General features: G+C 49.9%; 1 protein-coding gene across 1 annotated transcript in view; it reads left to right on the top strand.

Moving 5' to 3' along the window:
* The first annotated feature begins 8089 nt into the window (after positions 1-8089).
* LOC132571379 (zinc finger protein 420-like) overlaps positions 8090-23564 on the top strand; it is a 30599-nt gene continuing 15124 nt past the window's right edge. The window contains exons 1-3 of the mRNA XM_060238176.1: positions 8090-8201; positions 17565-18069; positions 18346-18460. Coding sequence (XP_060094159.1) covers positions 17647-18069; positions 18346-18460 — 538 coding nt within the window. The 5' untranslated portion in view covers positions 8090-8201; positions 17565-17646. The remainder of the gene's footprint in view (positions 8202-17564; positions 18070-18345; positions 18461-23564) is intronic.

Genomic DNA, 23564 nt, shown 5'->3' with positions numbered 1-23564 from the left:
TCCCCTCTTTGTAGATCTTCCAGACACACTGCAAGGCCTACTCTTTTGCCCGGGGGTTATAATGAAGTAAATCACATAGGTCCTTTTCACACTAACGTTCTATACTGGAAGGGATTCGTTCCTGTCCTGCCATGCAGGGACTGGGAGTTTCACACAGCAACTCTACTTCCGCAAACGAGCCATCTCTGAAGCACTATTGCCCTTTCAGACATGGCCGCTTGTGCTGCGTGATCACCCTCTCCCGCCCCCTCCCTTTGAGATCGCTAAAGCGCTCAATCAGTATCGCAGTGCAGGGCCATAGCGGCTTCATAGACATGCCCCGTTGGAGACAGAGCCACATTTTTTAAGGCTTTCTGAATTGCTCTGGTAAGACCTCACCTGGAGTACTGTGCTCAGTTTTGGGCACCACATTTTAAGAAGGATATAGACAAGCTGGAACGGGTCCAGAAGAGGGAGACGAAGATGGTGAGGGGTCTGGAGACCAAGTGCTATGAGGAAAGGTTGAGGGAGCTGGGGATGTTTAGCCTGGAGAGGAGGCGGCTGAGAGGTGATAGGATCACCATCTTCAAGTACTTGAAGGGCTGTCATCTAGAGGATGGTGTGGAATTGTTTTCTGTGGCCCCGGAAGGTCGGACCAGAACCAATGGGTTGAAAATAAAAGAGTTTCCAGCTCAACATTAGGAAGAACTTCCTGACCATGAGAGCGATTCCTCAGTGGAACAGGCTTCCTCGGGAGGTGGTGGGTTCTCTTTCCTTGGAAGTTTTTAAACAGAGGCTAGATGGCCATTTGACCACAATGAAGATCCTGTGAATTTAGAGGGAGGTGTTTGTGAGTTTCCTGCATTGTGCAGGGATTGGACTAGATGACCCTGGAGGTCCCTTCCAACTCTACGATTCCTGACCATTAGAGCGATTCCTCAGTGGAACAGGCTTCCTCCTTGGGAGGTGGTGGGCTCTCCTTCCTTGGAGGTTTTTCAATAGAGGCTAGATGGCCATCTGACAGCAATGAAGATCCTGTGAATTTAGGGGGAGGTGTTTGTGAGTTTCCTGCGTTGTGCAGGGGGTTGGACTAGATGACCCTGGAGGTCCCTTCCACCTCTAGGATTCTAAGGGTTAATGCGGTGGGGGGGATTTCCAATGAGCACAGGGATGCTAAGCATATCACCATTGAGTTGCCCATTGAGTCCATGGTGGGAAGAAGTGTCTTTTCCTCCCGGGGGGTTGGCAGGCAGCAAAACCTCCTGAGTGTATTTTAGATGGACAGATGCTACTGCGAGGTCTTCCTTGCCAGAGAGATGATGAGGGGAGGGGGGTCGAACTGCAGTCCTCAATTCTGCTCACGACCTGAGTTCGATCCCAGCGGAAGCTGGCTCAGGTAGCTGGCTCCAGGTTGACTCAGCCTTCCATCCTTCTGAAGTCGATAACAGGAGTCCCCAGCTTGCTGGGGGGGAAGTGTAGAGATTAGGGAAGGCAATGGCAAACCACCCTGTAGCAAAAATTCTGCCAAGGAAACATCGTGATGGCGACTACCTTTACCTTTACTTTAGCAGTAGAAAAGAGTAATGTAATCTTGGGGGAAAGCCGACAGGAGATGAAATGTCTCTGGTTCGGGAGGACTCGTCTCAAAGAGATGAAGGGTTAGCTGCTATTTTTCTACCGGGTAACGGACCGGAGTTGTCCACTGTGAAGGTGACAAACAATATGGACTGTCTGCCAGTGTCTCGAGGCGGCAGGAGGAAGGTGGCAGGCCTAGCTTGCTTGGGAAATTATAGATGTTTGCATGCAAATGCTAGAAGTGTTCGAAGTAAAATTGGTGAATTGGAATGTTTAGTGTTGGGAGAAAACATAGACATTGTGGGAATTTCAGAAACTTGGTGGAATGAGGAGAATCAGTGGGACACGGTGATTCCTGGATATAAGTTATATCGGAAGGATAGGGAGGGAAGGGTTGGAGGTGGGGTGGCTCTGTATGTCAGAGAGGATATACGGTCCAGTAAGACTGAGATCAGAGAATTAGATTCACTTTTAGAAATGCTTTGGGTTGAAATAGAGGGCCCAAAAGGAAATTTAACTATGGGAGTTTGTTATCGCCCACCAAATCAAAAGAGAGAGGATGATTATAATATGATGGAAGGCTTAAAGATAGCGGCTAAACGTAAAAACTGTGTTGTAATAGGTGATTTTAACTACCCGCAGATTGATTGGGTCAATATGTGTTCTGGTCGAGAGAAAGAGATTGAGTTTCTTGATGCTCTCAATGACTGTGCTATGGAGCAGATGGTCTCAGAACCTACCAGGGGTGGGGCGATCCTGGATTTGGTCCTAAGTAATGCCCAAGACTTGGTGAGAGATGTAAAAGTGATTGCGCCGCTTGGGAGCAGTGACCATAATGTTATTGATTTCACCGTTTGTATAAATAGGGAGTTGTCCAAAAAGACCACCACAACCACGTTTAACTTTAAAAGGGGTAAATACACTGAGATGAGGAGGCATGTGAGGAAGAAACTGAAAGGAAAGGTACATACGGTCAAAACCCTTGGGGAAGCTTGGACGCTATTTAAAACTATAATCCTAGAAGCTCAGATAAAATACATACCACAAGTTAGGAAAGGCACAAACAGGCATAAGAAAAGGCCTGCGTGGTTAACAAACAAAGTAATGGAAGCTGTAAAAGGTAAGAAGGACTCCTTTAAGCGGTGGAAAACCAGTCCTAGTGAGATTAGTAAAAGGGAACACAGGCTGTGGCAAATCAAATGCAAGACTGTGATCAGGCAGGCAAAAAGGGACTATGAGGAGCATATTGCAAAAAACATAAAGACCAACAATAAAACTTTCTTCAAATATATTAGAAGTAGGAAACCAGCCAGGGAGGCAGTGGGGCCCTTGGATGACCATGGGGTAAAAGGATTACTGAAGGAGGATAGGGAAATGGCTGAGAAGCTAAATGAATTTTTTGCCTCCGTCTTCACTGTAGAAGACGAGAACTTTTTGCCCGCCCCAGAACCACTAATTTTGGAAGGGGTGTTGAAAGACCTGAGTCAGATTGAGGTGACAAATGAGGAGGTCCTACAACTGATAGACAAATTAAAAACTAATAAGTCACCGGGTCCGGATGGCATACATCCGAGAGTTCTGAAGGAACTCAAAGTTGAACTTGTGGATCTTCTAACAAAAATCTGTAATCTTTCATTGAAATCTGCCTCCGTTCCTGAGGACTGGAAGGTAGCAAATGTCACCCCCATCTTTAAAAAAGGTTCCAGAGGAGATCCGGGAAATTACAGGCCAGTCAGTCTGACTTCAATACCGGGAAAGTTGGTAGAAACCATTATCAAGGACAGAATGAGTAGGCACATTGATGAACACGGGTTATTGAGGAAGACTCAGCATGGGTTCTGCAAGGGAAGATCTTGCCTCACTAACCTGTTGCATTTCTTTGAGGGGGTGAACAAACATGTGGACAAAGGAGACCCGATAGATGTTGTTTACCTTGACTTCCAGAAAGCTTTTGATAAAGTTCCTCATCAAAGGCTCCTTAGAAAGCTTGAGAATCATGGAGTAAAAGGACAGGTCCTCTTGTGGATCAAAAACTGGCTGAGTAATAGAAAGCAGAGAGTGAGTATAAATGGGCAGTCTTCGCAGTGGAGGACGGTAAGCAGTGGGGTGCCACAGGGCTCGGTACTGGGTCCCATGCTCTTTAACTTGTTCATAAATGATTTAGAGTTGGGAGTGAGCAGTGAAGTGGCCAAGTTTGCGGATGACACTAAATTGTTCAGGGTGGTGAGAACCAGAGAGGATTGTGAGGAACTCCAAAGGGATCTGTTGAGGCTGGGTGAGTGGGCGTCAACGTGGCAGATGCGGTTCAATGTGGCCAAGTGCAAAGTAATGCACATTGGGGCTAAGAATCCCAGCTACAAATACAAGTTGATGGGGTGTGAACTGGCAGAGACTGATCAAGAGAGAGATCTTGGGGTCATGATAGATAACTCACTGAAAGTGTCAAGACAGTGTGCGTTTGCAATAAAAAAGGCCAATGCCATGCTGGGAATTATTAGGAAGGGAATTGAAAACAAATCAGCCAGTATCATAATGCCCCTGTATAAATCGATGGTGCGGTCTCATTTGGAGTACTGTGTGCAGTTCTGGTCGCCGCACCTCAAAAAGGATATTATAGCTTAGAGAAGGTGCAGAGAAGGGCAACTAGAATGATTAAAGGGCTGGAGCACTTTCCCTATGAAGAAAGGTTGAAACGCTTGGGACTCTTTAGCTTGGAGAAATGTCGACTGCGGGGTGACATGATAGAGGTTTACAAGATAATGCATGGAATGGAGAAAGTAGAGAAAGAAGTACTTTTCTCCCTTTCTCACAATACAAGAACTCGTGGGCATTCGATGAAATTGCTGAGCAGACAGGTTAAAACGGATAAAAGGAAGTACTTCTTCACCCAAAGAGTGATTAACATGTGGAATTCACTGCCACAGGAGGTGGTGGCGGCCACAAGTATAGCCACCTTCAAGAGGGGTTTAGATAAAAATATGGAGCAGAGGTCCATCAGTGGCTATTAGCCACAGTGTATGTGTGTATATATAGGCCACTGTGTGACACAGAGTGTTGGACTTGATGGGCCGTTGGCCTGATCCAGCATGGCTTCTCTTATGTTCTTATGTCCAGCAGCACCTTAAAGACCTTAAAAATTGGTTGAACAAAGCAGGAGTCAAGAGCACTTTTAAGACCAACCAAGTTTTATTGAGAACGTACACTTTCGTGTGCTCTCTAAGCACACTTCATCAGACGAGGGGATCAGGTATTGTGGGCTGAAATACATGCAGTTTGCTGTTTAAGAGCGCCAACTGTGGCCACATGATAAACCAGTGTGGCTTGGCCATTTGGTCTGGATAGCCACAAAAGGTAATAAAGTTCCCTGCCAATTGGTGTTTTTGCAAATCACAGCAGGTGGAAGGGTGTCTGAGCTGATAGGGTAAAAGCTCTCGCCCTTCCACAAATTTCCCTAGTCTTTAAGGTCCTACTAGATTCTTAGTCTTTTCTCCTGCCAAAGGTAAAGGTAGTCCTCTGTGCAAGCACCAGTCGTTTTCGACTCTACAGACAGACTAACACAGAGACCCGTCTTGATCTGAACATTCCTAGGAATGAAACCCTCAATGTTTTGAGCTTTTTTTACTTTGACTCTGTCTGCACTGCAAGATTCTGCCAGGTTGGATGGAACCCCCGCTCCGCCCAATGCGTACAGGAGAGCCCCCCCTCTGAAGGAAGGAAGGCAGCTTGACCCCTTGGCCCCATAGATTCCTGCCTTCTATTCACACTGGAGAGGTTTTCCAGTCCAACACTCTGTGTCACATAAGAACACAAGAGAAGCCCTGTTGGATCAGGCCAATGGCCCATCCAGTCCAATGCTCTGTTTCACATAAGAACATAAGAGAAGCCCTGTTGGATCATGCCAATGGCCCATCCAGTCCAACGCTCTGTGTCACATAAGAACATAAGAGAAGCCCTGTTGGATCAGGCCAATGGCCCATCCAGTCCAACATGCTGTGTCACATAAGAGCATAAGAGAAACCATGTTGGATCAGGCCAATGGCCCATCCAGTCCAACACTGCGTCACATAAGGACATAAGAGAAGCCATGTTGGATCAGGCCAATGGTCCTTCCAACACTCTGTGTCACACAGTGGCCGAAAAACCCAGATGCCCTCAGAAGGTCCATCAGTGAAGCCAGGACACTAGAAGCCCTCCCACTGTGCCCCCCCCCCCCAAGCACCAAGAATCCAGAGCATCACTGTTCCAATAATATGCAGTGGTTAATAGCCACTGATGGACCTCAGCTCCATATTTTTATCCAATCCCCTCTTGAAGGTGGCTATGCTTGTAGCCGCCACCACCTCCTGTGGCAGTGAATTCCACATGTTAATCACCCTTTGGGTGAAGGACTTCCTTCTATCCGTTTTAACCTGACTTCTCAGCAATTCATTGAGTGCCCATGAGTTCTTGTATTTGTGAGAAAGGGATAAAAGGACTTCTTTCTCAACCTTCTCCATCCCATGCCATTTCACACAGTTGATCATAGCGATTCAGAAGCACCAGGCTGCTAGCATTGGAAAAAGTCCAGAAAAGGGTAACTAGAATGATTAAAGGCTTGGAACACTTTCCCTAAGAAGAAAGGTTAAAACTCTTGGGGCTCTTTAGCTTGGAGAAACGTTAACTGCGGGTTAACATGATAGAGGTTTACAAGATTATGCATGGGATGGAGGAAGTAGAGAAAGAAGTCCTTTTCTCCCTTTCTCATAATACAAGAACTCATGGGCATTCAATGAAATTACTGAGCAGTCTGGTTAGAACGGATCAAAGGATGTCCTTCACCCAAAGGGTGATTAACACGTGGAATTCACTGCCACAGGAAGTGGTGGCGGCTACAAGCATAGCCAGCTTCAAGAGGGGGTTGGATGAAAATATGGAGCAGAGGTCCATCGGTGGCTATTAGCCGCAGCATTTTATTGGAACTGTCTGGGGCAGTGATGTTCTATATTCTTGGTGCTTGGGGGGGGGGCAAAGTGGAAGGGCTTCTAGCCCTACTTCTGACCCTCCTGTTGGCACTTGGGGTTTTTTTCTTGGCCACTGTGTGACACAGAGCGTTGTACTGGATGGGCCATTGGCCTGGTCCAACATGGCTTTTCTTATGTTCTTAATAATAGTAATTTCTCTCTTAAATCACTTTTCCAAGCCAAGCCAAGCTAGTCAGCGGCTTGGAGACAGAGCCGGATCTAGGGGAGGGCAAGAGGGGTGCCAAATTGTCCCCCCCCCACCCACATTTTTCTCCTCCGTGGGTCTGTGTGCACAGACCCATGGAGAAGATAGTCAGGGCATCCCAGTGGAACTGAGAAGAGCGCAAATGCAGTCCCTGCCCTTTCCCCGCTCTGTGTGCACAGAGTTTCATGCCTGTTCCGGCCCGTTCTGGAGGTATTTCGGCCTGGAATGGGCTAATAAAGATGTTTGAGTTCCAGTTTTTCTTTTCTGGAATCTTGTTCTTCAGTGATTCATCCCAGTGTTGTTTTGTGGCAATCCAAGTTGTTTGACGCCGATTCCAGCCAGTTCCAGGCTGTTCCGGCCCGTTCCAGCTTTTACCCTGTCCCGTTGCCTTCCCCAGTCATCTCCACTCCCCCCCCAGCAAGCTGGGGACTCCTTTGACCGACCTCGGAAGGATGGAAGGCTGAGTCAACCTCAAGCCGGCGATCTGAACCAGCTTCCGCCGGGATCAAACTCAGGTTGTGAGCAGAGGGCTCCGACTGCAGTACTGTGGCTTTACCACTCTGCGCCACGAGGCTCTTGCAATTTTCTTAAAGGTCAAGGCAGTCCCCTGTGCAAGCACCAGTCGTTTTTGACTCTGGGGTGACGCTGCTTTCACCGCGTTTTCACGGCAGACTTTTTACGGGGTGGTTTGCCATTGCCTTCCCCAGTCCTCTCCGCTTTCCCCCCAGCAAGCTGGGGACTCCTTTGACCGACCTCGGAAGGATGGAAGGCTGAGTCAACCTGGAGCCGGCGACCTGAATCCAGCTTCCACCGGGATCGAAGTCCGGCTCTGAGCAGAGAGTTCAGACCGCAGTTCTGCAGCTTTCCCACTCTGCGCCTTGGGGCTGTCACCCTCCTGCCCGGGAGCTGCAAATGGGGGGGGTGTCTCTTGCAGAGAGGGGGCAGCAAGCCCTTGGAGGGGGGGCGCCCAGGTCCTGTTTCCAGAAGACCCCGTGCTCTGCCTCCCCCACCCCCCCAACTCAGGGGCCACTTTCTGGCTGCATTGGGACTCCGGCGGGGTTTTCTCTCCAAGGGGAGAAAGGGATGCATCCGACCCTTGTCTGTTTCCAAAGGAGGCCCCATATTAAAACCAACCCCCTGCAGCAGAGTTACTCCCGAGGAGCTCCATTGCGTTGCACAGGGCCCGGAGGTGGGGGCGGGATGGCTTTTCCCTTCCTCTGCAGCACCGAAAGGGTTAAGCCCGCCGATTTCGTTGCTAGAGAGGCTCTGAAAAGGGGGGGGCGGGGGAGGAGGGAGGGGCCTTTCCAGGGGGGGGTCGTGGGAGGGGTTTGCATTTGCATTGCAAAGAAGCAGCAGCAGCAGCAAGATCTTCGTGGGAGGTCTCCTTAAGAGTAAGGCACGTGGGGGGAGGATCAGCTTCCAGATCTTGCAAGGGAGGGATGGTGGTGGTTGCCAACTCCCGGGAAGTTGCTGGACATTTTTGGTGGGGGGGGAGGGGGGAGGGGGAAGGACTCTGGAAAAGACCCAGTTTGGAGGGGGGGGGGTGACCTGAGATGGGAAGAAGGCCAGAGAGTCCCCCCTCCCCACAGGACAGCCATTTTCTCCAGTGGTGGGGTGGGGGTGGAGTTGCAATTCTAGGAGAACTGCAGGTACCACCTGGAGATTGGCAGCCCTGTTAGCCCCCAGTTTTGTTCCACTATGGAAGCAGAATTTTTCTTTTTTATTGGGGGAATCTACAACCAGTGTCTTTAAGTCCAAGGAAAGTTACTTAAGAACATGGGAGAAGGCATGCTGGATCAGGCCAATGGCCCATCCTGTCCAACACTCTGTGTCATGCAGTGGCCAAAATACCAGGTGCCATCAGGAGGTCCATCAGTGGGGCCAGGACACTAGAAGCCCTCCCACTGTGCTCCCCCCCAAGCGGCAAGAACACAGAGCATCGCTGCCCCAGACATAAGAGAAGCCATCTTGGATCAGGCCAGTGGCCCATCCAGTCCAACACTCTGTGTCACATAAGAACATAAGAGGAGCCCTGTTGGATCAGGCCAGTGGCCCATCCAGTCCAACACTCTGTGTCACATAAGAACATAAGAGGAGCCCTGTTGGATCAGGCCAGTGGCCCATCCAGTCCAACACTCTGTGTCACATAAGAACATAAGAGGAGCCCTGTTGGATCAGGCCAGTGGCCCATCCAGTCCAACACTCTGTGTCACATAAGAACATAAGAGGAGCCCTGTTGGATCAGGCCAGTGGCCCATCCAGTCCAACACTCTGTGTCACATAAGAACATAAGAGGAGCCCTGTTGGATCAGGCCAGTGGCCCATCCAGTCCAACACTCTGTGTCACATAAGAACATAAGAGGAGCCCTGTTGGATCAGGCCAGTGGCCCATCCAGTCCAACACTCTGTGTCACACAGTGGCCAAAAAAATAATAATAAAAAAAAAACTCAAGTGCCATCAGGAGGTTCACAAGTGGGTCTAGAAGCCCTTCCACTTTGCTCTGGTAAGACTTCACCTGGAGTATAGTGTTCAGTTTTGGGCACCACATTTTAAGAAGGATATAGACAAACCGGAACGGGCCCAGAGGAGGGCAACGAAGATGGCGAGGGGTCTGGAGACCAAGTTCTATGAGGAAAGGTTGAAGGAGCTGGGGATGTTTAGCCTGGAGAGGAGGCAGCTGAGAGGTGATACGATCACCATCTACAAGTCCTTGAAGGGCTGTCCTATGGAGGATGGTGTGGAATTTTCTGTAGCCCCAGAAGGTAGGACCAGAACCAATGGGTTGAAATTAAATCAAAAGAGTTTCTGGCTCAACATTAGGAAGAACTTCCTGACAGAGCGATTCCTCAGTGGAACAGGCTTCCTCCTCGGGAGGTGGTGGGCTCTCTTTCCTTGGAGGTTTTTAAACAGAGGCTAGATGGCCATCTGACAGTGATGAAGATCCTGTGGATTTAGGGGGAGGTGTTTGTGAGTTTCTTGCATTGTACAGGGGGTTGGACTAGATGACCCTTTGTTGCAAAGTTTGAGACGTTTATTGAGAACTACAGTCATGGAGGCACAGAATAACTCTGATAACGGGCTTGCCGTTTGTTACAGTTTTATGTGGTTAGTACAAAGACAATAAAACCATTTCTCACACTACTCGAGACACTTGTCTTTTCCCAGACCCCGTTATCAGGAAAGGGAGGAAGGAGTCTCTCGGAGATGGCCTGGCAGGCCGGCTTCAAAGGGCACTGCAGATGTTCCCCAAGGCTATCAGTCACCCTTCAGTGATCACAGTTTGTTTTGGGATGCCAGCGCCTGGTCAGTATAATCCAGCTAGGAGGACAAGGGTTAGTGTGAGGTTACAACATGGAGTCAGTTAGGCTAACACTAATAGCTCAGCATACAGAATAGGTACAAGTTCTGACACTGACTTGTTTTAGAGATGAACCGTGAAAGGGAGTTTTTGTTAACTTGGACATTTCCTCAAGTGGACATCTGTTCTACAGAAGCACATGTGAAGTGCTACAGAAGCACAATTAGATTTCAGTCAACTGACATTGCTGTTAGAAAGGAGGCATATATCATGTGTGGCGGAACCGGCCCGATTCTGCCTTCAGACCCGGTCCCGTCAGCTCCCTATTGAGTCGCCAACTCCTGGAGGGAGCTATTTCTCCTCCTGCCCCTTGGGCTCGCTGCCACCACCTGCTCAGTCTAGGGGTTCAGACTGAGAGGAACAGGACTCCCAATCCCCCTCTCCAGCTATGAGGCCAGGCCTCAAGGTCCTCTGCCACCCTGTACTTGGGTATCACAGAGACCTCAGCACTTCTTTGGGGCACCCCTGGAGGATTGGCACCTTATCCAACTGCATGCCTTCCCCCTTCCCCTGGGCCCTCTTCTTAAAACAGCGTGGTCTAAAGTGGTTTGGGGATCTATGTGGTACAAGAGATTGACTGCCAGCATTTAAAACAGTAAAAATATTTAATTAAAGGAGAAAAAGAAAAGAAAAGAACAAAAGAAACACAGTTGCTTGTAAATGGTTAGCACAGCACAGCACACGCACAGCAAACAGCATGACAAAGAAAAGTTGATTATAAACGCATCCTATTGTCCCTGGTCCAAACTGGTCCTGTCTTGTGGACGACTTACTTGGTCTGACTACCTGGGGGCCTTTTCCTGCGTAAATAGGCCACTTCCCCAGGCAGGAGCTCCCAGGCTCACATCCTTCTCCGTTGAGAGCTAGCTGAGAACTGGCTTCTCTCCCTGCCTAACACATGCCAAGAACAAAAGAACTTCCTGCCTCTCTAGGAGACTTTCCCCCTAGAGTTGTTGGTTTGGCTCTGGAAGGGAGGGGGGGGAGTGAGGGGGAAGGCTAGGCCAAAGCCTGCTTAGGAGTTTCATGTTTTCCCTCCCCATGAAGCACCAACATTGACTAAAATGGCGTTTCTCCACAAACTTGGGCAGAGCAGCTGCAAGGCAGCGAGGCGTCCTGGGGGAGAGCCCTAGAGAAAGTGCCCCGCCTGCAGGAAGTGGGAGGCTGGGCGGCAAAGCCCCCCTGGATCCTGCCTGCGAGAGGCAGCTGGTGGAGCAGGAGGAGCTGCTGAGGGAGATAGAAGACTGCAGAGAGGAGCTGGGCAGTCCCTCTCTCTCCTCCCGAGGAGTCCCTGCCACTTTGGTGTAGTGGTTAAGTGTGCGGATCTCTTAAGTCAGTGTAAGGGTCTCTGTTGTGCGGGAGGAAGGTGTAAAGTACTGGGGTCGACGCAGTAAGAGACCAGAGTCGGAGAGTGATTTCAGCAAGCTTTACTTCAGGAACACAACACAGACTGAGCTCTATTCAAACCTCCTTTATACAATTCTTGCCCCCTTCTGATTGGACCTTAACTATGTACAAGGATTGGCTATCTACAGAGGCCTAAGGGCCTATCAGGGTACAGTATGAGCCTAGATGTTGATTGGCTACTTAAGTTTCAATCCTTCCCCTGATTGGGCACGCTTAGGCCTTCTCTGGAACCCTGGTGTGGAGTACAAGCTTGGCTTGTTCAGCTTCCCTCCAAAAGTAACAGTTCTCCATTTGAACCTAGGACACAACAGAAGGGAAAGGCGATTGTGAGCTCTGGAGGGCGAACCCAAGCGGCAAAGAGGGCAGGGGACGGGGGTGGCGGGAAGGCGAAGGCGCCAGAGCTCAGGAGAAGCGCAGCAGCCCCCGTCCTTCCCTGGGCAGGCCCCCCTCTCTCCTCCTGAGGAGACCCTTCTGCCAGGCAGAGCCTCTTCCTTGCTGGCAGCACGGCCCTTCCCCAAGACTCCACCCCGAAGGTCTCCCTTTTGGCGGGCTTGGTGGCCACTGGCTGCTTCCTGCGCACGTGGAGCTTGGAGAAGGGGAGCTTCCCTTGGGCTCCTTGGAAGCCGGAAAATTAATACTTACAGAGATGCAGTTCAATGTGTGTCCCGACTTTAAAATGACCTGTGCCACTTATTGCCAAGTGTGTTTCCCCAGGGAATAACTGTAGTGCTTTTGCAAAAGAAAAAGGAGGAGGGAAGGTAAGACAGGAGTCTTCCTAGGGAAAGGACATAAAACCGTAATCTTCGGGGATAATCATACAGCTGGGAAGCCTGCTGGTTGTTTTTCTCTCCTCCCCGAGCGAGGACTGTGGCGGAGCGGGGATGCAAAGCGTTCCTTTTCGCAGAATGCAAGCTTTTATTGCTGTAATAAGAAATGTAAATGCCCCATGGGGGGAAAAAAAAAAGTCTTTCTTAAGAGTCTGGTCTGGGGGTTATCCTGGTTTAGTTTTGCGCCCTGTAGCCAACTCCAAACGTCAAGGGTGATCATCATCTCTGTGCTGGCTATTCGGTAGACTTCGAGCTTTGTGACTGGTTGCAGTTCTTTATTGCGCCTTTGTTTAAATGGTAATTTAAACCCAAAGGGTGATTAACATGTGGAATTCACTGCCACAGGAGGTGGTGGCGGCCACAAGCATGGCCACCTTCAAGAGGGGGTTAGATAAAAATATGGAGCAGAGGTCCATCAGTGGCTATTAGCCACAGTGTGTATGTGTGTGTGTGTGTGTATATATATATATATATATATATATATATATATTATATATATATATATATATATATATATATATATATATATATATATATATATATATATATTTGGCCGCTGTGTGACACAGAATGTTGGACTGGATGGGCCATTGGCCTGATCTAACATGGCTTCTCTTTATGTTCTTATGTAATGACAAGGAAAAAGGAAAGGTCCCCTGTGCAAGCACCAGTCGCTTTCCTCCTCCTCCTCCTCGCCCTCCCACTTTTCTCTCCTCCCTCCTGCAGGGGCCGGCGCTGCCTGCTTGGGTGTGAAAGAACCTCCGCCTTCCCTTCCCGGTCACACCCTTGTTCCTGGCTCCGCCTCCAATGTCTCCTGGCTCCACCCCCAAAGTCTCCTGGCTCCACCCCCAAAGTCCCCAGATATTTCTTGAATTGGACTTAATGGCAACCCTAAGGGGGGTGGGATATTTGGGGTGGATGCGGGTGGGCGGGGAGAAGCTTTCTCCGTGGCGTTGGCACATCAGACCGCGGATTAGACCTCTCAGTTTTGGTAAACACCATTCTATAGAAGAAATGTGTGTGTGGAGGGGGAGGGATGTGAACACATCAGTGTGTTTATGCATGTGTGTTTTATGGGGGAGAAGCGGAATTGTATGGACTTAAGAAGAGACTGGTTAGTTTGAAGTGCTCCCCCCCCCCCTTGTGCTTGTTAATGATTTCTGATCGAAAATGTACAGGCTAGGGGCAGCAGGCTTTAGAGTGAGTATTTTATCATTGTTTGTTTTGTAGTTTCTTGCCTTCTGGGTGAGGAGCTGCTACATAGGATACCCAGTGCAGCCTTCCAGGCAGCATTGCATGATGCAACATGCAGTCTTGTATGTTAAAACGTACTCGTGTGCGTGCCCCCCCCCTCCTGGGGTGTTGTGTGTGTGCATGTTGTTTTGTTTTCTCAAACTCAGGCTTTGGACCGCAGGCTCTTGTCCCTCAATTGTCAACCAACCCTTTCCCCTCCCCACAACACAATGACTTCTGTTAAATACAAAGCCTGCATGGAGGTTATGTATATTTCATAAGATCAACAGCACAGCATGAAAACCTCCCTAACCTAGATTTGTCTGTTTGCTACAGCAAGAAAGTGCACCCTTTCAGAGTGTGTTTGTGTGAGAGAGAAATAGAGGAGGCAAAATGTTTGGGAGTATTTGAGACTACAGCTGCCTTTTAAGATTGTAGTCAACTGAGAGCAGCCAGCAGAAATGGTGCTAATAATGAGGATCATGCATTTTGGGCAACATTTTAATGGAAGAAGAATTTTGTTGAAACTGTAGAATTTGCTGTATTTAATCAGTCTTTTATAGCTAACTGTTTAGTCAGATTCTTAAATTGAAGGGCTTTATCTGCATGGTCTACTGATTTAATTTCTGTGGTTTGCAGAGTTTTCTAAAGTAATCTGGTTTGGAAATTTTTTAAGTTCCCTACTTTTAGTAACGTGCACCTTTACACTTTCGCCACTAGTTCAGCAGTTAACACTTACAACTGGTGTGCATAGTGTTTTGCATAAGGAGTTTAAAGCTCTCCAAATTGTCTGATGTGCAGTTTTTGTTCCCAGATGTGAGGTGTATTGAAAGTGCACTGTTTGTTCACAAAACATCTGTTGATCTGAAAAATGAAATTTAATAGAGCCAAATAGAATAGAGCATCAATACATCCCAGCACACTGGGAACTGCCTATGTAAATCACGATTGATTTTTTTTATGCAGCATGCTCTTAAGAGCTACATTATACAACTGAGGAAGCAAACAAAATCTATGTTTGTTTATTTAGGCCGTGATCAGGCATATTAAAGAATGCACTTTCCACCCACGTTCATTGCACTTTCCAACTGGGCTTTGCCAGTTTGCACAATAAAACCCAACTGGAAAGAGCATTACTTTGCATGTGTTATTGCAGCCTTATTTTGTTTAACTTATAGCCATTGTTCCTTCTAAGCTGTGGAATCTTGTGAGCAAAAATTCTGCCTCATAAGCTACTGGAATTAAAGTGAGCAAGTGATTTAGCTACTGCATAAATTAGTTTGCTCTTGGACTATATTTCCTGAGCTAATACAAAAATGTGTGAGCAGGAGGCTAAAAAACGGAGCTAGCTCACACTAACGCAGCTTAGAGGGAATGTCTCAGAGCAAGTTTACAGTCTCCTTCCCTTCCTCTTCTCACAACAAGCACAGAGGTAAAGTGAGGCTGAGAGAGCTCTGAGAGAACTGCTCTTGAGAGAGCAACTCTAAGAGCTGCTGCATGTGGAGAAGCAGGGAATCAAACCCAGTTCTCCAGATTAGACTCCACTGCTCTTAACCATTATTCCAAACTGGTTTGTCTGGTTCTGAAGTATCAACTACTATTCATGTTTCCAGCGGTGATATTTGGGGGAAATGACATCACAGGAAGTGCTGTCAAAGGAGGTGATGTCAGTTCCTGTTTCCGGCAGTGGCATTGGGGGAAATGATGTCACAGGAAGTGATGTCACTTCCTGCTTCTGGCAGGTGGGGGGGACGATGTCACAGGAAGTGATGTCACTTCCTGTTTCCGGTGGTGGCATGCCGTCACCGGAAGTGGCGTCACCGGAAGTGATGTCACTTCCTGTTAGCGCACACACACATTCCTTCCCCCCTCAAGGTGTCCCTGGCTGGCCTGCAGATATTATGGCCACCCACAACAATGTGTGAGCTGGTGGCTCAAAATCTGTGAGCTAGCTCACACTAATTCAGCCTAGAACAGGTTGTGGCCAATGGTAGCTCTCCAGATGTTTTTTGCCTACAACTCCCATCAGCCCCAGCCAGCTGATGGGAGTTGTAGGCAAAAAACATCTGGAGAGCTACCGTTGGCCACCCCTGGCCTAGAAGGAACACTGGTTGCCGGACATTTGGGTGGGGTGGGAGGATTCCAGAAAAGACCCAGTTTGGAGCCCGGGGCAGGGTGACCTGAGAGGGGAAGACGGCCAGAGAATCCCACCCCCCTCCCCATAGGACAGCCATTTTCTCTGGCAGGGGGAGGTGGGGGGACTGATCTCGCTCTACTGGAGATTGGTTGTAATTCTGGGAGGACTTCAGGCACCACCTGGAGGTTGGCGACCCTGTTAGTCCCCAGGTTTGTTCCACGATGTAAGCATTTAAACAAAAATAAAATAAATTGGGGAAGTCTACAACCAGCACCTTTTAGCACAAGGAAAGTTATATGTATGAATCTGACCTTTTGTTGCAGGACATTTTAATATGCAACACCCCCCCCCCCCACACACACACACACAAGGTGGCTTTTGGGGGGCTGGAGAAGTAAAAAGGGAGGGGCATGGAGAAAGGGAGCTCCTGCCCACAGTGGAATCCACCACAGCCCCTTCCCGAGATGCTGACACTTTGGAACAAAACTGTTGTCTAACGTCACATCGGGCATGCATCACTATGAGGATTGTGGTGTGAGTGCTGTAAACACACCATAGGAGCGCCAGAGCTGTGAGTTCGAGTCCCCACCCACAGCAGTGTTTTGCAGACTCAGTACACAGGGAGAGAACACAGCTCTTGCAACCGCATCGCCCCTGCCCCCTCCCTCCGAAGCACATGCCTCAGCGGCAGCCATAACACAAGGCCAAATTCTGCCTCCTGAGCTGCAGCTGGGGTGGGAGGAAGGGCATCTATTGCCAGGGGAGAGAGGGAAAGACCCACCCCCCACAACACAACAGAGAGAAACACCAGGGCATGGTCAAGGGGGGAGGTGGGGTTCCAGTCTTGCTAAGGGGGCTGCCAGCAAGAATACAAAACTCGCCTTTTGGTGATTAGGAGGACTGGTGGCGACTCCTTCATGCTGATTGGGTGGCCAGAATGCCAGGCATTTTGACTGGTTCTCCCATCTCCCCAGTGTGGGGTTGCCAGTGCCCAGAGAGGGGCTGGAGATTGTCTCAAATTACAACTCCAGAGATCCATCTGAGGGCAGGAAGTGGCTGCTTTGGAGGGTGGACTCGATGCCATCAACCCCTGCCCTCCCCAGGTGCCTAGCCCAAAATTTCCAGAAATCTTCTAACCTGGAGTTGGCAACCTTGTGCATTCAGCAGAGTCTCCCACCTCCCCCGGCCCCCCTTCCTCCCAGCAGCCCTGGTGCCCTCACTGGGAGAGGCCTCAGGAAGGTGACTGAGCCCCATTCCCCAAGCAAGCCCCACCCCGGGCACAATCCCAGTCTATGCCAGGGTCAGATTAACATTTGCCCTACAAAACCAGGGCACCGAGGGGGCTTTGGGTGGGCATATCTCTTGACACACTTAGTAGCCACCAAGGGCTGGGCTTTGGCTTGTTCCCAAAACAGCCCTTCTTTGAGGGTGAATTGGGGCCCCCAGCCCCACATGGGTGCTTGGTTCTTGCTTGACAGCTCAGGCCTATTGAACAGATGCTTGCGATGCTTGTAAAGGGGTCACCAGTCCCTCTCCTTCTTTGGGGGTTCTGGTTTAGGGATTTGGCCCCAAGACAGACGGAGCCAAAGGAATGAGAGGCTCAGCTTGTAACATCTCTAAAAAGCTCAACAGAGACACTCAGAAACACCCCGAAAAACAAGGTGGCACATCTAAAATACCTTGGTATGTGCTATAGCAAAATGATATTAAATTCACTCTACAAGAAACACTTTCGTTCTGATCCACCAGGGCAATTCTTGTGTCACCTGAGCATGTGAAGGTTTGTGATTTTTGGTGGTGTATCTCCATTCTCATCTATCTCTGTGTCTCTCCTTCCCCTCGGAGAGAAGCCTTTCCTCTTCACAGGCAACTGAACAAAGGCATCTTTCCAGAGATCATGGAGGTGACTCAGTAGAAGGGGCAGGAGATGGAAGAGCAGGACCCAGAAGGACCTGGGACTGGCAAGAGGGCAAGCAAAGCCTCCATTCCCCTCCAAGCTGGGAGTGGTGCTGAATTCTGGGAAAGGGCTGAGCCAGAGACCCTGACTAAGGACACCATGACCTCAGATGTACGTTGCCAGCGGTTCTGGCAATTCAGCTACCATGAGGCTGATGGGCCCCGAGAGGTTTGCAGCCAGCTCCATGGACTTTGCAGCCAGTGGCTGGAGCCGGAGAGGCACACCAAGAAGCAGATCGTGGACCTGGTGATCCTGGAGCAGTTCCTGACTCTCCTGCACCAGGAAATGCAGGGCTGGGTCAGAGGATGTGGGCCGGAGACCAGTTCCCAGGCGGTGGCCCTGGCCGAAGGTTTCCTCCTGAGCCAGGCAGAGGAGAAGAGGCAGGCAGAACAGGTGAGGGGATTCTCTCCTGGCGTGTCCAATTCAAGCAACAATATCAGGCCTTATCTTAAAGGTTCCCTGCCAGATGTTTGTTCAAGCATTAACCATCCAAATGGGAGTTTTTACAGTCTCCTTTAGCAGCCTCTTCTTCCAGAGAAATTCTGATCCCTCCAAGTAACTCTCCAGGTCTGCTGAGAGAAGGGTGCAGAGTCTGGGAGTGGGGCAGGATCCATTCCTTGGCCTCTTTTCCATTCCATCTCTTACCCCCCCCCCTTGCTGCTCTTTCAGATGTGGGCCTCATCCGTGAAGAAAGAAGCTACGTTCCCTGAGGCGGAAGGAGCTTCCTTGGAGCAAGGGCAGAGGGCGCAGACTGTGGAGCGTGCCCAAGATGCTCTCTCCTGTGGTAAGGGCCTTTTGTGCCTGGGTGTGATTGGGGCACCCTGTAAATGGGTAGACAGTTCAGGTCAGGGGAAATAATTAAATTCTTCTTCACAGAACACAGGTTAATTTGTGGTACTCAGTGTCCATCAACTGTGATACCTCTCAAAGGGGTTTTGACAAGTTCATGGAAGGCAGTTCCTCACATAAACAAAAATATTCAACTCTCACTCTCCTTTCATTCAACCCAGAGTTCTTAAAAACTTTTTGGAGCCAATAATAATGGGAAAGCACTTTTTGGAGCCAATAATAATGGGAAACTTTAGCTTCTGTACGCATGCTTATAGGGCGTTTGGTGGGCTGCTGTGGGAAACAGGATACTGGAGTGGGGGGCAAGGTATGGCCTGGCACCCCCCCCCCCAGGGATTCTGGGGCGGGGCTTGGGGCAGATCTGATGTCACGTTGTGATTATGTCTGGCTGAAAACCTGGTTGTGAAGTTAGCATGTCCAGAGACACTCTGAAAGCTCATCCATATTGCCCTCGAGTCCCCAGATGTGCTCATGTCACATCCGGGCCAAATGGGACAGTGACGCGCCAGAAAGCACCCTTTCCACCTCACTCTCCACCCACCCCCCGCCCCCACCTTGACACAGAACTCACAGAAGTCTGAAATGCATCTGCAGCCTTTATAATCCACGTAAAAGAACAGTGGCAGCACAAAATGTAAAATACAAAAATACAAAATATTGTGCAAAAACAAACACTCTTGACTGGTGTATACAAAATTCTATTGTCGTGAAATGAACAGCCTACAACAGTGGGCATGCATTCATACAGTATAAATAGACAACAAACGAAAGTCTCAAAACAATATTCCAAGGAGGACCCCACACAGTCTCTGAGTTTTCCAAACTGTTTGCAACGGAGGGACTCCTGTGGAACTTTATTATTGAGTCTTAGTACTCAGTTTGGAAAACTCAGAGACTGTGTGGGGTCCTCCTTGGAATATTGTTTTGAGACTTTCGTTTGTTGTCTATTTATACTGTATGAATGCATGCCCACTGTTGTAGGCTGTTCATTTCATGACAATAGAATTTTGTATACAACAGTCAAGAGTGTTTCTTTGTATAGCCTTTTCTTTCATATCACAATAATAACATTGTTCATTATAAAGGGAGGGGGGGAGAGGCACTATGTATTCAGCGGTAAAATGTTTAGCAGTACAATATGTGAGATTAACATGAATGAATGCCATTATCTGGTATCCATGTCAACCAACCTGGGGGAGACTTGTCTTAGCAATAGTATGTGCGAAAAGGATCTAGGGGTCTTAGTGCATCATATGCTGAACATGAGTCAACAGTGTGATGTGGTAGCTAAAAAGGCAAATGCAATTTTGGGCTGTATCAACAGAAGTATAGTGCCCAGATCGTATGAAATGATGGTATCGCTTTACTCTGCTCTGGGAAGACCTCACCTGGAGTCTTGTGTTCAGTTTTGGGCACCACATTTTAAGAAGGATGTAGACAAGCTGGAACGGGTCCAGAGGAGGGCGACGAAGATGGTGAGGGGTCTGGAGACCAAGTCCTATGAGGAAAGGTTGAAGGAGCTGGGGATGTTTAGCCTGGAGAGGAGGCGGCTGAGAGGTGATAGGATCACCATCTTCAAGTACTTGAAGGGCTGTCCTATAGAGGATGGTGTGGAATTGTTTTCTGTGGCCCCGGAAGGTAGGACTAGAACCAATGGGTTGAAATTAAATCAAAAGAGTTTCCGGCTCAACATTAGGAAAAAGGTCCTGACCATTAGAGCGATTCCTCAGTGGAACAGGCTTCCTCCCTGGGAGGTGGTGGGCTCTCCTTCCTTGGAGGGTTTTAAACAGAGACTAGATGGCCATCTGACAGCGATGAAGATCCTGTGAATTTAGAGGGAGGTGTTTGTGAGTTTCTTGCATTGTGCAGGGGGTTGGACTAGATGACCCTAGAGGTCCCTTCCAACTCTATGGCTCTATGATTCTACTGGACTTTCACAGATAGATGCACCTTCTCTTTGAAAACAAACCTTGAGCAGTCTAGAAACACGGTAGTGAAATAATTAAGACTTGGGGACTTTTTGAATGATTGTAGCATGCGAAATATTGATGCTTGAATTATAACAGCTTAGCTGTCTGTAAATACTCAGACCAAACTGATTCTTGTAGATCTTCTTCGTGGTCTCTGTGCCTCACACTCATGGGATAGTGCGCCTGCGCCGATCCCCGAATCGGTATCTGAAAAAGCCCGGGATTTTTCCGCGCTCGGCGCCAACGAGCATGCGCAGGCGACCCACTGCGCATGCCCACCAGCGCCCGCGCGGCAATCCCGCCAGTTCCTTTCTGACCGCTGCGCTGAGAGGTTTACCTTTCCGTTTTCCCCGGTCGGTGAGAAGTTTTTGGCTTCGCATTTTCTTCTTGTTAGCCCGTTTAATATTGTTGTTTAGTAGTTAGTTGTAGTTTATAGTTGTTAGTTAGTTAGTTAAAAAAAAAAAAAAAAAAAAGCGTTTTGTGTTCGTCAGGCTACGGCCCTTCGGGGCGCTTCGCCCGCGCTTTTCCCCCGCTCTTCTTTTTCTCGCTCAGATTGTTCTGGGGAGTTTTTTTGCGGCTACTTTCTATGGAAAGTCGCTGGGGGTTTTTCAAACGCTGCCGTGCGTGTGGGAAGAAGATCGCCCCTCCAGACGGTCATTCCCTCTGCCTACTGTGCCTGGGAGAGGCCCACCGAGTAGACGCGTGCCCGCATTGTCTCCGCTTTTCGAAGCAGACGAGAAAGAACCGGGCGGCTCGTTTATCGGCGGCACTGATCGAATCGGCGCTTAGACCCCATCGACCGATGGAGGCATCGGCACCGAAGTCGTCCGAAACCCCGGCACTGGAGCTCGCATCGGCCGATGCGGCTCCGATACTGACTCTGGACTTGCCGGAAGAGCGGGGCTCCACTAAACGTCCCCTCGAGGGCACGGTGGATATGCCTGCTAAAAAGCGCCAGGAGGATTCGGGGACCCGACCTCCGAAAAAGGCGAAGTCGAAGGAGAAGCGAAAGCGACCCCGCACTCCTTCCCCATCGGGCGGTACGTCGGCATCGACGTCGACAAAACCCCCGAAAAAACCTCGGACGCCTCCGCGCCGTAGCCCAGCTGACCAGCAGCGCCTGTCGGCGTCGGAACAAGAGCCGGAAATCGACTTGACCCAGCGGTCTTCGTCTTCGGGCTCCCGTCGTCGCTCCGAAAGCGGATCGACCTCGGAGGTTGACGCGTCGGCACCGGTGATCGATCCACCATTCAAGCCCCGAGTCAGGCGAGAAACTTTCTACCCTCCTCAACGCTTCCCGATACCATCGTGGGAGCAACGCAGGTGGCAGCCTCCCTACTCCCGGTTCGAGACCTGTCGTTGGTACCCGGACGACTACCCCGATTGGGAGCAGGCATCCCAATTTTCATCGGTCTCGAGGGTTTCCCATCGGTCCCGAAAGGCTTCTGCGTCGGCATCGGTTCCCCCGGATCGACAGCTGGTTCCGGTAGATGCGGATCGAAGAACACCAATCCTTCCACCGCGAGAGTCGACCCCGATGCTCTCGGAGCACTCTACACACAGAGACTCCTCGTCGTCGGAATCGGAGAGTGAAGTCCAGGGACTGGAGCCTTCACCGGGTTCCCAGACGGCCGAGGATCTTCCGATCTCACCGTCGGAGGATCTGAAGTCCTATGGGGACCTTGTGAAGCGGATTGCTGCCACCCTCAAGCTGCCTGTAACGCAACCAGAGCCTGTAGTGGACGACAACGTGTTCGATATAATGCAACGGAACACATCCACTGCGGTGGCTCTGCCAGTGACCAAGGTGATCCTTCAAGTGGTCAAGGAGCCTTGGGCACGACCCTCCTCGACGCCAGTCTCATCCAAACGACTGGACCATATGTATAGGGTCCAGGAGCCCGGGGCTGAATTTTTGTTCACCCATCCGCGCCCGAACTCGGTGGTAGTTTCCTCCTCTTCAAAGGCAAGGAAGGTCCACTCCTCCCCACCGGACAAAGAAGGGCGGAAGATCGATGGAATGGGCCGCAAGGTCTACTCCGCGGGGGCACTCGGCATAAAGGTGTCTAACTATGCCGCCTGCATGGCTAGATATCAGTATGCCATGTGGGAACAACTTTCCCCCTTCCTTTCCTCTTTAACCGAGGACAAGAGAGCTGCTGCAACCAGGCTACAGAAAGAAGGTCTCGCTGTGGCCAGACAACAACTGGCCGCAGCAAAACATATGGTGGAAGCTTCAGCCAAACAGATCACGTCTGCAGTCTGTATCCGACGGCACTCCTGGCTCAGGTCTACCACGCTCCACCAGGACACTAAGACCTTCATTGAGGATCTGCCATTCGAGGGTGACGGGCTCTTCAGTACAACGACTGACTCGGCCCTCCAGGAGTTCGACAAGAGCGTTAAGACATCTAAGAACTTGGGTGTCCAATCTGCTGCTAAGGCTTCCAAATCCAAGCAATGGTCCAAACCCTGGACCAAAAAGCCTTACCAGAAGTTCTCCCCAGAGCAGTGGCGTCCTCGCCCTGCCCAATCCGAACAATCACCCTACTCAGGCAACGGCAGGAACCGTTACGGGTCACAACCGCCCAGCAAGTCGAAGGGGGCTCGCTCCCAGAAGCAGGGGGTTTGACTTCTTCCAAGCACGCGTCATCGCCCCCATTGGGAATTCATCCATCCGCCTACGCCCTTTCCTACCGGCCTGGGAGTTGATCTCCACAGACAGGTGGGCTCTGTCCATCATAGAAGAGGGCTACAAAATAGAGTTTGTTCAGACCCCGAACCAGTCCGTGGTAGTCATCACTCCCCCTTCCCCACCTCTGCTGGCGGAGGTGAACAACCTCCTACAGAAACAAGCCATAGAGGTAGTTCCACCGGAGGCCAGGACGGGAGGCTTCTACTCCCGGTATTTTCTGGTCCCCAAAAGGGACGGAGGCCTAAGGCCTATCATGGACCTTCGGAGTCTGAACAAATTTATTCTGTACCAGAAGTTCAGAATGGCTACGCTGCAAACAATCCTGCCCCTCATCAATCAGGGAGACTGGATGGCGACTCTGGACCTCAAGGATG

This window comes from Heteronotia binoei, chromosome 5 (assembly GCF_032191835.1).
Source record: "Heteronotia binoei isolate CCM8104 ecotype False Entrance Well chromosome 5, APGP_CSIRO_Hbin_v1, whole genome shotgun sequence".
Lineage (NCBI taxonomy): Eukaryota > Metazoa > Chordata > Lepidosauria > Squamata > Gekkonidae > Heteronotia > Heteronotia binoei.
The sequence above is the reverse complement of the archived record's forward strand: the minus strand, read 5'-3'. Positions and strand labels throughout refer to the sequence as shown.